This window comes from Poecile atricapillus, chromosome 3 (genome assembly GCF_030490865.1).
Source record: "Poecile atricapillus isolate bPoeAtr1 chromosome 3, bPoeAtr1.hap1, whole genome shotgun sequence".
NCBI lineage: Eukaryota > Metazoa > Chordata > Aves > Passeriformes > Paridae > Poecile > Poecile atricapillus.
In genome coordinates, this window is record NC_081251.1 from 46,346,535 (window position 1) to 46,363,624 (window position 17,090).

Below are 17,090 nucleotides of genomic sequence, written 5' to 3' on the forward strand. Positions count from 1 at the left end.
TGGGCATTTTTATTCAGAGCTTTGGGAGACTGACCTATATGAGATCAGCCTCTGCCTCTGTAGCTGATCATTAAATCACCCCTGTTCACCCTTTGAACAGTGAGAAAAATTTAACAAGCTACCTTACTTAGGAAACTAAGTCTTCCTCACAATGTTCAGAAAGAAGGGCAAACTATGGTTAGTTTTGTTGTTCTTCAGAGATCTGGTTAATATTTCCGCTGGGAAAAGCAGCCAACCCACCCAAGATGACTCTCAACTCAATGTTCAACCTTAAAGAATTGGCAATATAAGCTGACAGCAAGCAGGTTTTCTGGTATATTCCACTTTAAGTAAGAAAATATGGAAATTCATGTGCTAACCAATGATGTCTCTTGCAATTGTCATCTTTTCAGTTAGATTTGCCCTCTATGTGATTCCAATATGTGCCCAGTAAGTTGAGGTTAAGAAATTTTAATTCATTTTTCTTCAAGTCTCACTTTTCTTACGGAAATTCTTTCCTTACACCCACTTGGGACTAACCTATTCTGTTTCCACAGCTATTTGTGTCATCATCCAGCAGCCACTAACGAGTCAAAGAGCAAATCTTTGCCAGAGATGACTGCTACGCTGAACTTGCAACTGAAAGCAGACCACTGAAAGTCAAGCTGCACTAAGAGCCTCATTACTGAGTTCCCTGTACACAACATTAGCAATATCACTTTGAACTTAATTCCTAAATTTAGACAGCACTAAGTCATCACAGAGACATCCAGAAATGATGCTGTATTAGACAGAGAAGCCCTGTGTTGGCCTACAATGGATGACTCAACTAGGCAACCAGCAAATATATAGAGATTTTGATTGGAATCATCCCCAGAACAGTGGTGGACTACTGTCAGAGGGAAGAAAAAGAAAACAAAATTACTACAGGAAATAAATGTCTCCTTTCCTCTTCCCTTTCTAAACAAAACTCTAGCTTTTGGGACTTTTTAGCTCTCTGAAGCCACACAGTATCAAGACACATATTATACTCACTCTCTTATTTGCACAGCAGACCTAAAGGTAAGACTGGGTATAAAAGTGTCTTGCAGATCTTACTTAGAGAAGATTCTAAGATCTTTAATACCAACAGTTTAAGCAATTTTGAAGATATGAAAAAAAATGAAGAAAATACATTTTAAAAATGGCCAGTTAGTGTTAAATAGCTTTCTTTAACATTGTTGTTCATTAAAATGAGATAGGAAAACCGACATAGATATTACCCTTAGAAATGCAATTTCATTCCTGTCATCACAGCAATTTTCAAGTTGCACCTACCAAAAGAAAAACTTTGCTGTCAGGCTTGACTTTGTGTTTCTCCATGTATTTTATGAGGCTACTATTGGCATATCTGAAAAATACAGTTAAAGAAAGACATGTCTGAAATAATAGAGCATTTAGAACATGGAACTCTATCAAGTGACCACAGAAACATCTCCCAACCCGCAGTAAGTAAACTGTAAAAAGAACTGACATCAGAAGACACGTCAGATATTTATCTAGCAGTTGCACACAAAGTGTGCTTTTCACCAATAGGACTGCTATCAACTGTGTAAAGATTATCTCCATGAAACATGCAACTTTTATAGTATATGGATAAGCTGCTGATAAGGACAATGACAGAGAGACACAACTTGAAGTTTATACTCTACTTTTCTAAAGCAATTCTGCCACAGAAAGCATTCAGCAGTTCATCACAGCTCAACATTTAAGCTATTGTTCCTGGTTAGAAATTGGCAAAGTAGTTAGATTACCATTCTCTCTTCCCAACCTCCAGAAAACCATACAGTCCCTACAGCTCCCAAGCTCAAAATTGCCCTAAATACCTATGACCTGTGCCTTGCCTTTAATTTACAGCTCCAGAGGTTATCATCTATAGCCGTTTTCAAAAGAAAGAAGATTCATGCACAGATAAGCTTCATATCTTGTGTAAAGCCAGTGTAATGAATCCACGTCAGAGCTGGAAACAGAATCCAAAACTCCTAAATCCATGTCCTCTACCTTACTTTAAGGAGTCCATGTGACTCTTTACCAGCTCTGATCTATTATCACCACTTGACTAATTTTGCCAAAGCACCAGGAAACAGTAAAAATAGAAAATTCCCAGATCCCAGACAGGCTTTGAATCACAACCTATTGAACATGTTATATTCAATAGAAATTTCTGTCCCATACATTGCTGCCTCCACATACCTGCTTGTCAAAAATACCAGTGTTTCCCTATTCTTTCTCACACAAAATGAACAACATTATCTTGAATATGTAATTGAAATGGGTTAAGGAAGCTCATTTGTCTGTGCCTGCTATAGATTAAATTATACTTATAACAACCCCTTCAAGAGAAATGAGGAGGCCACTAGGCTGATGTTCTTAACAAGCAGCGGAGGTAGAGAACACCGGTCATGTAAACCAGATAATTCAAACAGGACAGCTGCCACAGTATTAGAACCCAAACACTTCAAAATCCCCTCCACAAAAAGTGAGGGCATAGGAGCTGATTTCTGCCTCCACCACACTCAATGAACTGTTGTTACATTATCATTACTTACGTTGTTCTTCTAAAATCTTTCTGGAGAGTTGGATATTCTGGCATCTTCCTTATGTCTTCCCAGTCTTTATCTTCAGTAGTATGGAAAAAGAAAAAGCATTTACAATTCTGAACATGTAGGTTAAGTAATACTCAAGAAGAAATAACTACAGGAGTTGACTTCCTGTTTGTTGCTCAGTGCTATTGTTCTTTAATTGTCAGCATTTCCAAATCCATCAAACTGACAGTTTCTTCGTACCTATACAAACAACTAGTAATTTCTTTTAGAAAAAAACCAACAAACAACTCACTAGCATCATGTCTGCTGCTTTAATGAAAATAAATTACCTGCAGGGAATCCCATTACACTGAAAATGCGGTCTAGCTGATCGTGATGAAAAGGATTACTTGTTTTGATGTCCTCCTGGCGACAGTGAAATATAGGTTCTGAAGTCAATAGTTCAGCAAATATGCAGCCGATTGCCCAAATATCTGCAAAAGAAGGGGGATAATTAATGAAAATTTACTGCACTCAATTGCTTTGTTTTTTGTTTCTGCACAATTTCTCAATCTGTATAACAACAGTAAGAAAAAATACTTCACATTTAAAAACAATGCATTAATATAACACATTAAAAAGGGTAAAATCTGGAGATCTGTTTTCTTTAAACCAAAATTAGAGTCTCAAAAGCCAATTTGCATAGTGGCAGTCCAGCACTTAACATATTCACACTTATGTCAGAAACCTACACAATATTTGCTTACAACATAGCTTCAAGGGCATTCAGTTGACCAAAGATTATCACAAAGATACATGGAAATAATACTTCTAGCACATATTTCAGAACAATTCCAAACAGATAATTGATAACCAAATAAATACTAAGGAGAAGACTAATGGCTCATATGTTTAAGCCACCAACAACTGGTGTAAGCTAGTTAAAATGCGGGGAAAAAGATCCTAAATTTAATCAATTTTAGAAGAGTGACTACCAAACTTTGAAAAAATTAAAATCCTACTTGACAACTGACTCCCACAGCAATAATACTTTAACTGTCTCATCTACATCTCAAGTACATAAAGAAAACAACAGCACGATATTTGACAGTTGGACTTGATAATCTCAGAGATCTTTTTTACCTTAATAATTCTATACACTGAAAGAAAAAAACAACAACTTCTATTCCATAAAATTCTCATTAATATGCTTCTTTAGATTAAATCTATTGTGGATCAAAGCATTAATTTACAAGAGAAGAGTTTTTCAGATTAAATGTATGCATTCTAGTTACTGCTTATTACCATCCATCCTACTGTTCTGTATGATCCAAATGGTTTACTATGCATCTTAAAATGAAAGTGTGAATTTGCTAGTGATAAGAATCTTGTTCCCACCCCCCACCCCAAAAAAAAAAAAAAAAAGATTTATGGATTTGCTAATTTACTCCACTGATAAATATGTGTCTGGGATACTGGGATATAACTTTGGAAAAGGTGTTGAGATCAGATTAATAATAAGCATAGTCTGCTGAATACAAGAGTGGAGACTTGCGTACCAATTGAAGATAAATTAGATGACCCTAGGAAACCTTTTTTATTTTTCTAATTTAACAGAATAAATACAAAAAAACAATTTAACTTTAATGTGTCAGCTAAAAGATACAAAATTCTTTAACCAGATCTTAGTTTATTCAAACTAAAGAAAATACCAAGAAAAATTCTCTTGGTTATCGCAATTAATCTGAGACTTCAAACCCCACCTTGCTGTCAATGGTGGTGTGTTGGCCCATGCTGCCTATGAGACAGGGTGTCCTTAAGAAAAAGCACTGCCCATTCTGTAGGAAATCAAGAAATGAGCCATCACACTCAGCTTGCCAAAATGGGTCAGTTCCATTTTCATCATGTTACAGATGTGGAGCTTGAGGTGTCCCAATATATAACCCTTTCTTCCAACTTCCCTTAAAGGAAAATCTGATTATATTTCATTCAGACTTTACACTTTTGACAGGGTATAACTTGCTCTGTGCATTACATCACATTCTCATGGTTTTATCTTCCTTTGATTTTCCTATTAGCCTTATCTGCATGAAAACAAGATCTTTAGCTGTTCAGATTTTATCTGCTCAAGCAATTAATGCAGCATATTAATCACAATTGCTGCCTGGGTAGTAGGTATGAAATTATCTACTCTGGAATGGAAATTACTTATTAATATGAGAATGGAATCTTCATTTAACAGTATCTATTCACTCATTTTCATAACAGATAGCAAATCCTTTTAGAGATGGCTTATCTAGAGGCCAAAAGAATTGCAGCTTTCTTAGTTTTCATGGCTTTCTACAGTGCTCACTGCCCATCACATTGTGAGGGAGAGGCTGGGCCACTGCTCAATTACTCCATTCATACTGCTCTAGCCAGATTGACCTTTCCCTTTTAATGAAAAAAAAAACAGGTAAAATCTAGTATTCCCCCTGACAGCAAAGCTGAACTGGGAAATCTCCCTGATGTGACACAGCAAACTTCAAAACACTTTCTCCTTCATCACCTGCACTGTGTGAGAGAAGAGCCACTATACAGTGTAGAGAGAGTGCGTTTTAAACCCTTTGAGAATTCAGAAAGAAAAACATTGTACCAACTGGATGTTACATCTGTGTAAACAATGGAAACTCCCAAGATGGTGCTACAATTTTCTGTGGGATGGCATTATTGGTCAAATCAAGCATGAGACTACTTTTAATTTGATCAATTGTTATATTCTCTAGCAGTCCATATGCTGGGGTTCAACCCTTTATGTTTCTTGCCAGATATTCCTCATCTCCAAAGAACTAATATAAAGTAACCCAAAGGACTTGGTACAGAAAACCTGAAGCTTTAATTTATGTAAGAAAAGATTAAACAGATGGAAAAGGCCTTGCAGCCATGCAGGTCAAGGTCTTCTCTTCATTAACCTTTTATGGAACCGAACCTGATCTTGAACGCATCCTTGGCATATATTGATACCATTCACAGTTAATGATTTTCTGCCAAGATTAGCTAGTCCTTTTGCTTGTTTCTTCTAAAAAAAATTCATAATTTGCAATAATAATGCACCACATCTGGCACCTTTTTCTAGCAGGAATGCTTAATTAAATTCCTCTAAGTTTAAACACTTCATAGATACAAGCAGTCTTAAAAGGTCTTAATCTCCTACACTGTTCATTGTAGTCAACCAACTACAAATTTTAGGCCCAGCTATGGGCACTAAAAATAGCACTTGTCTAGTGCCATTTAAGGTTTTCCATTTATGATCCTTAAAAAATTAATGATTATTACATCTATTTAAAATATATTCCAAGTAACATGCACTACTCCTCAGTAGTGGGCACTGACAGAGCAGAGCTTAAAACACACAGGTAGTGTTTTTCAAGTACAGTGTATTCTTATTCTAATGCACATCATCTGCCCCTTGCACTAAAGGAGCTTCTTATAATGTTATATAAAAATTTCATTATAAATAATTTTTTTTTTTTAAAGCAAGCACCAAAATAAGTTGCAAGATTTATTCAACAATTAATTCTCTCGTCTCCCATCTACTAATGGTCAAGACGGTGCTCACTGTTCTGAAGTCAAAGCTAAAACTACTGAAGGCATCCATACCCCAGATCCACTGAAAACCAGGACACAAAGGTCCTACAGAGTTGCACTGGGTACTAAATGTTTTCCCATCTGATGTTTTGGGAGGATGCAAGTAAGGTTACCAGAGTAACACAAACATTCCTGTAAAGATGGGCCTGTTTCCTATGGTCTCTTCTACCGTCATTACACTTCAGGACTGATCCATAGTAAAAGGTTTTTACTGTCTGTTGGGCTGTGTTGTTTTGCTGCTGTTCTCCTCTGTCCCCCAGACTCACAGATTTCTCACTTTCCCCAAGTTTACACTGGACCCCAGTGCAAGCCAATTTTGCTCCCTGGCTCTGGAAAGAGGGGTGGGAGTGACTCTTAACCATGCAACTTCCTGAGATTCCATTCAAACCTGTTCTCTACTAAAATATCCTTCCACTATGACAATACTTCTCAAGTACTACATAATTTTATGAAAAGAAAAAAAAACTAGCCTTTTATGGATAGACACTTGTGTTTGGTAAACATTCCCCATATAAATGCCTGTGTGCACAGATTATTAAAATATTTGTACGGCTGTCTATGTCCCAGTTTCAAAACCTGGGACTCTAATAGCTTTATAGGTCAGCTGAGAAAATCCTGCATGTCCTGCTCTACTTTAGCACTGTAGCCAAGAAGCAAGAACAAAGGGATACTGTTTCAATGATAGGGCTGATTAAGCAGACAAATGCTCATGTATTCTTTCATTTCTATGGCACAATAATCTCATTTCTGTATTTGTTCCAGTATCTTGGAAACATTCTTTAAGAATAGTATGACCACTTAAGACAATAAGAATTTATTAAGCAATAGCCGTGACCCATAAAATGAAACATTTTCCCATGCATATTAACCAAAACTTTTCACTGAACACAGGACAGAATCCAAGATTAAATACACCTTAATTCTTAACTATATCCAATAAAAGAAATAAATGAATGATCTCTTAGTCTCATTGAATTCTTTAATAAAATCCTCTTAACGAAAGCAAGTAAAGGCTTGGAAAACATATTTAGGTGCAATCAATCTGAGCAATTCATCATTAGTGAGGTTTAGCATAATAGCATCAGCACTCAATCAAAGTGCTTTTTTCCTGTTGTTCTTTTAAACACAAAGTCTACACTCTTGGACATGTGTGAATGCTGGTAAAGGCAGTGAGGAGCAGCAGGACAGACAGCAGAATACAGCTTCCCTGCACCTGTCAAGGGCTAATGCAACAACCAGGGTACCCAAGAGCTGGTTAGCAGGGACTTAGCCCAAACAGGGCCTTTCAGGCCACCTGTAAGAGTAACAGAATTTACTTAAGATCCTCCAAAATTTCCAGTCAAGGCAAGGACATCAAACACACCAATGGACTAGAAACCTAAAATGGGGCTGTACAGGTAAATGTGTCTATTTTTTTCAGATAGCCATCAGTTGGTCTAATGAAAAGAAATAACCTTTCTTAAAAAAATATTCCACGTCATGCTGAGCACACTGGCACATTCTAGACTTACCTGGAATCTTTATATACAAGAGTCTAGGAGCACAGAGATTGTATAGAAAAAGAGTTTTTTGATATTTATGCTGGTTTTAGCATTAGAAATTAGATTTAAGAAAGTAATATATCTTTAAACAGGGATTTCTTTGGCCTGGTAAGGCGAACAGAACATGCCTGTTACATATGTTCTGTTATCATACATATACACAAGCGAAAGACCTTCCCACTCATACATTAAGGTCCCAGTTTTCATGTGCTTCATTTAAACTTTAGTCAGCAAAACAGAAGGTTGAGGAAGTGGGTTACTAGCCTTTCAAATTTGACACCTTCTATGAAGAACTGAAGTCAAACATTTAAACAAACAAACAAAATATGGAGTCAAACATTTACATGTGACGGGCTTTTCAAGGGGAAGCAAAAAATGGTGTCAGTGGGTTAACGGTCAGAAATTTGCTTTCACTCTTTGACATTAGGCAGTGTTGAACAATTTTTAAGAAACAGCATCTCAATAGACTTTGAAGAATAACTTACATTTGTAAAGCCACAAAGATGACTGTGCTGCAGACGGAAACAACACCTCCCACTAATCTGAGGGATGTTCACAGCCAGCTAACCACGTATCTAAGAACAATGTTTTATTTCAAAAGTGCATCATCTTCTGTGCCACGATGTAATGTTAAGATAATTCAAAACTTTTAACTGCAAAACCATACTAACTTGAATTAATAATGAAATCCATCATCCTTACTTTTCTTTCTACCTCTATGCCTTCATCCTAGCATTTTAAACTAAGCTGCTTTCTTCTCATGTTTGCACTAACAATTTAATTAATTTCAATTAATAAAACCCTCAAAAATTTAAAGCATCTTGACTGAAATTCTGAGTTCACTCAAAATAATTGTCATTTTCTGCAGTGCTTTAATGGGCCAGGCTTTCATCATTCTGTCTTAACAGAAGTATTCAAGGTTGTCAAAATATTTTCTTTTCCCATTTAAATTTCTACTCCTCAGTATATCATTAAATGAAGATCCTGGATTATATGATTTCAGACTTCTGCTATGCATTAGATACATTATCTAGCTTGCAACATTAGACTAAAATTACTGTGCTAAGCTTGACAACACAGGTACAATAGATTTAATACAGGGAGTGGCAACAAATCCAGAGGCCCTAAGTAGTCCTTTCATGCAGCAAAAATATGATTTCAAACAGAAAAATCCTGTAAAAGAACTTAATCCTTAGTTTACAGAACTTCACATACAAGAATTTGGAAATTCCAGGTTTATGGTTCTACATTAAACCTTGTATTTAAAATGTGCAGATTCCTGAAGACAGGAATCATCAAGGCTGAAATCTTACCAACAATTGTAACCCCAGAGCACAAGAATTTGACTTACGCCAGCACCAGTACCTTGAGAACCAAACCTTCACCAACATTATATTGCTTTTGCAAGGATTTTCAGTGACTGTCTTCTCAAAGACTCCTCTCCTCCCTTCCCCCCCGAATCCTATATACCACATTTTTATCAACAATTCTTTAATTCCCACTTGTATCTCCAAGACTACTGCTGTTTAAACCAGATTATCTACTACACTAGCTAGCAGTAGAGCAGCTAACTTCCTTGGGAGCATAGAGTTGCATGAATGCAGAATAGAGTGACAGTTTCATCTTCTTTCTCCTCTTCTCTCAGTTCCTCCAGAACCTGGGGTTGCTCCAGCCTCAGGTGGTGTCATCTCAGGGCAAGGAATTAGGTCAGTGGGACAAGCACTTAGTTCTGGCATGGAAAGGGTGTTACAGTCTTTCTTTTTCCCTAATCCTAAATCTTTAGATGTTTGGAGATGGCAGAGGAACATTATGACAACTCCAGCACCTCCAAGATTTAGTAAATTGCTACTAATACTGCTACTTTTGTTTCAGCATGCTAATACCTCCCAAGCTCCAAGAGGTACCGTGGCAAACTCTCAAGCTCTTCATGCAAACAAGGGTAAGAAGAAAAATGGCATTTCAGTGACAACACTTCAAAAGCATGAGTGAGGTATGTAAAGGGTGACAAGAGGCAGCTTTGTAGCTTCAGGGCTACTTGCTACTTCCCACTACCAAATAACAAACTGCACCAAGCAAAGGAAGGATGAAGATTTATTGCAAAACTCTCTCAAATCTCTCTTATACTGCAAAGTATTAGGCAGGTCTAACACAGAAATTGTTACTATTTCCTCCTATAATGATGACAAAATTAAGAACAGGCAAGATTAGCCACTGTTTGGTAGAACAGTATTAACAAAGTTTTTCAAGAAACATGCACAGCTCTACATTTCATAAAATCATATGAAAAAAAATACTGACAATAGCAAATAAGAAAGCAGTACATATTCTTTGAAAGGGAAATGTATTTTTTTTTCTAATTAAATTAAAAATATTTTAATAAACCAGCTTTTCTGTACACAGTGGCACTCTTCGCAGCTTAACTCCACACTAACTAATGAGGAACAGTGAGTCTGCTATCTGTTGTGTGCTCTCACTTGGCTTGTGTCTTTAGCTATTATAACTTTTTCACAGATCCAATATGTCAGCACCTTCAGAGCTAACATAAGGTGAGCAAAAGCCTTACTATCTGGTAGACTGAGTTATCACAAGGAACATCTGTGAAGAATACTTTCTTGGACTGTTCCAATTCACAAGCCATGACAGTCATTTCTAGAAGTTATCGAAGTTTTTGATACCTACTTTATTTCAGTCAACGGAGAGGAATGCATGTGAAGAAACCTCCCAAACAGTACGACTGGAGAACTTTCTTTGTCCTTCCAGAGTGTTTTACTTTACAAGATCTTAACATGTCTGTTACTACGGTTTTCAGCCTTACAGCTACTTCTAGTAAGGCACTGACAATAACTCAGACGAAATTATAAGCAACTCCATTGGATAATACATGAAATAAATTGGTGTGAAGGGAAATTTTGCTGTCAATCACAGTTACTGACATGAAGTCAACTTGTGAAGCAATCACACCTGTCCTGAAAACCAGTCATTCTACTCAATCAGTGCTGTAATGTTGAAAGTTTCAGTTGATATTGCTGAAGTAATTATGCCTGAAGATCAAACTGATGGATCAGTTAAAACAACTCCTCTGCACCAGGAGCATGTATTTTGTTATGATAACAGGTACTTGGTTTTCAGCCAAAATCAACTTTTAGAAGCCAACTTTTTAGATTTCATAGCAAAAAGTGCACATTTAAAGCTACTCATTACTGCACAGTATAGTGAGGGTAACATGTTTATGGAACCAACTTACACAAGAAAATCTCCTGTCTTACATTACTAAGTAATGTTTCTTTAAAAAAATCAAATTTTTTATTTTTTATTTTTTTTTAACTGAGTTCATGGCATATGTTGCTCAGGAAGATTAGAGAATCAACATGCTGCTGCAAAACTCATCTGTCTGGTAAAGGGCAAAGTCAGTGAGAAACTAGGAAGAAAAATCCCATATGAGGTCCCATGGTTATTAACTGTTTGGAAGAACACAAAGCTGATAGGAAGCGAGAAACAGAAGGAAAAAAGGCATGGAACTAAAACTATGACCAGTACAGAAGATTTTTGACCCACAAATCATTGATGACTCTTGAGGTACATGGGACTAAATGTAGACAGATTTTTGAAGGCACCTCCTGCTCAAAAGTGGGTTTTTATCACAGAGCTATTGCTATAGAGAATATTCTGAGTATTCTGAGCCTTCTGAGTATTTTTATATTATTTTTCATCCTCTAAAATAAGCCATATATGGTTAAGTTGTAGTACTAATCATGCAGCAGCAAATCTGCCAAGATACTAAACAAAATGGCAAAAACATCCAGTAATTCCCTTCATAACTGTTGCAAGGGGAGAGAGACACTAGAATACAAAAAGTATTGGGTGACCATATGTGGAAGTTTACAGGTTAATTTACCAAGCAATCCAAATTGGGTTTAGTGCTTTTGTTTTCCTTTTCTTTCCTTTCCTTGTTTTTAATGTCCAGAATGTGTAAATTTGTCAAGTTAATTGCAGATGCTAAGTGACATCCCAGGTTCTCAGACAAATAATCCATTCATCGAATTAACAAAAAAAAATTTACAGCATGCTTGTACTGGAGTTCCCTATTATCCTTAACTGACTTTATCTTCAGGACAATACCATTAAGTTGCGTCCTCACTTTATAGATAATGAAACAACACTTGGGATGGAATAAATTACACATAGCCAACTACATACAACCCTTGGGACTGAATCAGTATTTAAAGCCAAGTCTTTTAAGACCCAGCTTACTGTCCTAAGAAATGAAACTTAGTCTGCCCCACATTACAGTATCTCCTTTTTTTGCTGGTTTTACACCAGCAGAGACAGGTCAGACCCACAGCACTGTTCTCATTCTTCTGGTTATTAAACTACTACACATCTTTCAGACTCTTCAGAGTTGACAATGGCCACCAGCTAATTTCCAGACTTAACATATTTGAGAAGCAAGAGTAATAGAGGAGTTAGAAAAAGGCAGGAACTAGACCACAGAACAGTTAATGTCTTAGTGCACAACAATCCTGCTGATGATATTCCTTGAGTTGATGTCAGCATCCCAAGCTTCCCAAAATACTTACTAATATAGCTTTAAAATGTTCTAATTAGGTGATCAAATAATCCTTTATATAGCTTTACATTTCTTAGATTATTGTAGTCAAAAATGCCTTTTATTTTTTAATAAAAGAAGAAGCTTGTATAGTATTTTAGACATATTTTTCCATTTTAGAGAGCAAGAGGGAAAAAGAGCAGTAAATGATCCAGTACCTGCAATAACTAGATAAGAGAGCAACAATTAATCCTTGGTATTAAAATATGTTGTCTCTCAGAAAAAGTGTAAGAACAACTTTCATAATCAAAATTAAGAAAGTTTACCACATGCTAAAACAAGTTTACCACAAAATATCATCTGAATCCAATTACTCTTCATGTTGTATAACATTTCCCAGGGCATGAACAAGGCTCCCTTCTTGGTGCAGCCTGAGTTTTTCTTTTCAGCACGCATAAATGAATATTTTCCAAACCTCTCTAATTTAGTTTATTTTTCTAGTTTTTCCACAACCCCTTCCTCAAATCACAATCTCTCACAAACAAGAATGTGGATTCCTATGCAGCAACCAAATGCTGACTGACTATGGATTTGTTCTTCTTAATTATTTCTCACGGACGCCTAAAAGCAGTCTCCCTGCTCCTGTGGCTCCACAGATAGGTATACAGGAACCTTCCCAGTACAATTTTCCTGAAGGGTTTTCAAACTTCTGGCTGATCCCACCTGTAATTTCTGGTTTACCAGATTTTCCAGACAGGTCTTATTTTTTTTTCCTCCCAACCCTCCCAAAACTTGAGACCAAAAGAGCCTCAGGCATCAGTCCAAGATTTCCAGAGGCCCACAGCCTGGCTAGTATGCCAACAATCTGTGCATGCACAGTAGGGACATCTGATGCACTCGGAATGTGTGGGACTCACTGCATAGGCAATATGGAACACATATGCACATATTTCCATCCTAAATCCTACATAATACACCCCAGATATTTCCCTCTCTTTTATTCCTGCGTGAGGTCAAATGGAGTTGTTGAAGCTCTGACAGATCCCAGCATTCATTATAAATTCATTCCCTGATACACCAAATATTTTCCTGTGACATTTGCTTTCAAAGGCATTTTGGTATCTGCTTATACCTTTCACACATTTCCAGCTTCCATAACTGCATGGTAGTCTGGAAATAGAATGAGGTAACAGTGCAATACCCAGGCTTTGAATTACAGTTTCTCTGTGCCTAAGTCTCATTTGGGCTGGTAAATGCAGTTACCACATGGCCATTTCTGACATTTCTGCTGACCTGTAATTTAGACAAGTGTAAAAAGAAATGGAGATTTCTCAGGTTTCCAGATTTATTTTTTCACTTTAAACGAGCCCATCTTTCTTTTGTTCAGGACAGTGTTTTAGCCTTGCTTAATGGGTGGCTGAATGATCCCTTTGAAGAATTTTTTTGTCAACAAAATCCAAACCATCTTAAATACTAGAAGCCATCTGAAGCCATTTATCAAACATGCTATTGCTTTAATTAAGGCAAGTAGTAAAGAGAGGTAAGATAACATGCCTGTTTGATAGCATTGATAACTATACAAGCTGCAGCTTGATAAAAACAAGTCATAATTATGTTATTACCTTGATATGCTACAAGATGGCCCAGAATGAATCATATTGGAGACTGCCACTTGCTTTCTTAAAAATCTATGATGAAACAGTTCTTACTATTTGCTTTACCTACTAAAACATTCTTTTCTAATCTGATGTTCTCAGAGTGAAAAAACCACTCTGATTAATGTGTCCTTTCAAGCTCAAAGTCAGCTTAATGTTTCCTTCATTTTACCACAGTCATTTCCTTTAGTTTCCTTAAAATTAAACAGCAGAAGTCTTTGCCCATACATGAAAAGAGCACTATACCTTGCCACTTACTTCATCAAGCTTGTTTCTTAAGTATTTTAGGCATAAAGGCATTTTCTGTTGTGCTGGACTTTCTAGTTGTTCAGTAATTTTATTGAAGTTTCCATGATGGCAAGCAATTTGCATTTTTGCAGCTACTTGGCTTCACCTGAAGCTTGTTTAAGTTGCTTTTATTTACAGGTTTTATGTCTTTGCTAAAGTATTAAGACCTGATGAAAACAGAAGCACATTCTATTTTTGAATTTTGATGCTGAAAATGCAGAAAGTCTTCACAGGCTATAGTGAATTTAGTAAAAATTCATATTGTGGTAATGGAATAGAGAATTAACTTCAGTTTCTACAACACCATTTTCCATTTTTGCATTCATCTGGTAAGTTAGTTACTTGTAACTATGGCAGCAGATATTATATGTGAAACTTTTATTAACAAATAGGGCTTAGATTACAAACATTCATAATTCAGGAAATGAAATATTACTCTCCACGAAACCCTAACCTTTTTATTACCCTTTTAACATGCAGAAAGCAAAAGCTACTTCTGTTTTTCAGCAATAGCATTTTCCTGATTCCTATCTCTTTAAAACATGATGTTACATATATGGTGACCAACTATCTGTTCTGCAAGAAAATAAAAGTAGAATATTTAATTAGTGTGAAGAGACAAACTAAATAAACAAAAAATATCACTGAAAAATCACCCCTAAAATAATGAAATATGTTTATGTATTGCTTTGTGTAATATATAGCAGTTTCTAAACATTGTATTTATTCCAATTTTCCCTCAAAGTTAAGCCCACAAAATGTAACTAAGATCAGGTCCAGAATTCAAAGACAAAAATCCTGAACAAGTCAAAAGTCGACTTCTAATTTCAGTCTTTGATTACATGAGAATTATGTGCATGTAAGAAAGCACACCTAAAGGCTCTGTTACAAGAATAAAACCAAATTAGACATTATAGTAGACAGTGTCTAGGATACTTAGAATAAACTGCTAATAATTAAATTATATGTGAATCAAAGACAAGGGAGAGTATTACATGTAGAACACAAAAAATACATTTAAAATAAAGTAAAATCAAGACAAATTCAGTAAAAAACTAAGCAAACATCTGAATCATGTAGCAACTGTTGGACAATGTTAGGACATTGCAGAAGAGAGCTGATGATAATGATTTCCTAGTACATTCAAACAAAAATATTTCTTACTATGACAAAACTGAAAGAGAAAACTGATTTTAGCCTTATCTTGTATGTATTTACTAATCAATAAAAGTTATGTATTATTCAAAAGACACAGGAAAATAGCTATGGAAAACAAGTAGCTATACTAAATAATCTTTTTTTTTCATAATTTGCTCTATCTAATCACCTTTCTTTTAAATTATTGTTTCCAACTCAAGCAATTAAATGAGAATCTTAATTTCTGAGTTATTACTAAAAGCAATACATTATACTTCCTGAGAATTATGTAATATTAAGAGATATTAAAGTTGTATTTCTTGCACAGAGATTTAAGAGAAAGTTTTAAGAGTTGCATCCGTTGCCAAAAACATCAGCACTCAAACTCTCACTAGCATGCTTCTTAGCTCATGAAAATGGCCTTTTTTAAGTGCACATAGTGCTAGAAGCAAAACACAAGTCCAGACTCAATAAATTGCATGAACATCACCACTACTGTCATTTTGCTACTCACTTCTTCCCTTTGCTTTAAAGCTGCACATAGATCAGTTCCATGCATTTTTTTTCTTTTCTCTCCAATCACATGCTCTTCTAATCCTTCAGTCAGCCTACAAATCTCAACTTGCTACTTTTCTTGTTTTCATTTCCATATTTTTTATTTTGCTGCCCAAACTGTTTTGAGTGCCCTCAGCACACACACTGCATGCTAAGTACTACTATGTAACCATTCACACCCCTCCTGGGTGACTCACTGGTGTGATACAAGAAATAAAAGCCTCAGAAATAATAAACTACTATCAAAACCAGATCTCTCCAAAGTACCACTGTCTTCTGAAGTTTCACAGGAACTGCTTTCCTGTATTTTAGTATAGACTAGAGATCCCTCAGGGCAAGACCCAAGTTATTTATGACATAATTAAACAAACAACAGCATTACACTAATTCATCCTTCAAAGAGATACCCTGAGATAGTGGTGCATATCACTCACCCAAATCTCCAAACAATATGTCATCTATCAAAACCACGTAGCTGTCAGTTGAGGTAACTTCCCTGTACCACACACACACAAGTCACTCAGCAATCCGGTCCATTCACATCAGTGTTTTCCACTGTGAACACAGGGTAATTTAAGCATCTAATTTATGTTAATTTATCTAATATGTTTGAGGCAATTCTGTTGGTATTTTCTTTAAAACACTTCAGCAAACACCAGCTTGGTAGTTAGCAGCCCAGTCTGCATAGTGGCAGATGCGAAGCAGGCCCTAAGAGTCTGCTCCTGCCACCATGGGATGGTACCAGAACCCTGCAGGGAACAGGGGCATCACAAGGCTCCATCCCCAGCTCCCACCGAAGCAGATCCCTGGGATGCCTCTGTCTCAGCTGAGGCAGAGCTCCAGAGGGAGGGAACCATGCAGGAGTCAGTCTGCAGGGTGACGCTGGCCTCACACTGAGAGACACCCTGGTTCGGGCACTGGGACACCAGGCACAAGGAGATGTGGGAGAAGGTGAGCAGACCACAGGAAATCATGGAGAAGAAACAGAACACAAACAGGGTCACTTCAGGGATGCTGAAAAGATTTCTAGTGGACTGGGCAGTAAATTATATGTGTCATTCCTCAGATCTGCTGCTGAGGAAGAAGGAAGAACTGGTTGGGGATATGATAATCAATGGCAGCCTTAGCTGTAACAACCATGAAACAGTAGAGAAACAAAGGCAAGAAGCAGAGGAAACCAGGATGGTCAGAAGCTGGA

The 17,090-nt window shown here is 36.6% G+C and overlaps 1 protein-coding gene across 4 annotated transcripts in view; it reads right to left on the reverse strand.

Annotated features, from left to right (window-relative positions):
• Positions 1 to 17,090, reverse strand: part of CDK19 (cyclin dependent kinase 19) — a 120,323-nt gene that overhangs the window by 15,381 nt on the left and 87,852 nt on the right. For 3 of the 4 annotated variants that reach the window (XM_058834928.1, XM_058834929.1, XM_058834931.1), the window contains exons 7-9: positions 2,894 to 3,037; positions 2,568 to 2,637; positions 1,297 to 1,369 (exon numbers count right to left, since the gene is read on the reverse strand). In XM_058834928.1, coding sequence (XP_058690911.1) covers positions 1,297 to 1,369; positions 2,568 to 2,637; positions 2,894 to 3,037 — 287 coding nt within the window. The remainder of the gene's footprint in view (positions 1 to 1,296; positions 1,370 to 2,567; positions 2,638 to 2,893; positions 3,038 to 17,090) is intronic. The other variant, XM_058834930.1, reaches the window with a different exon arrangement.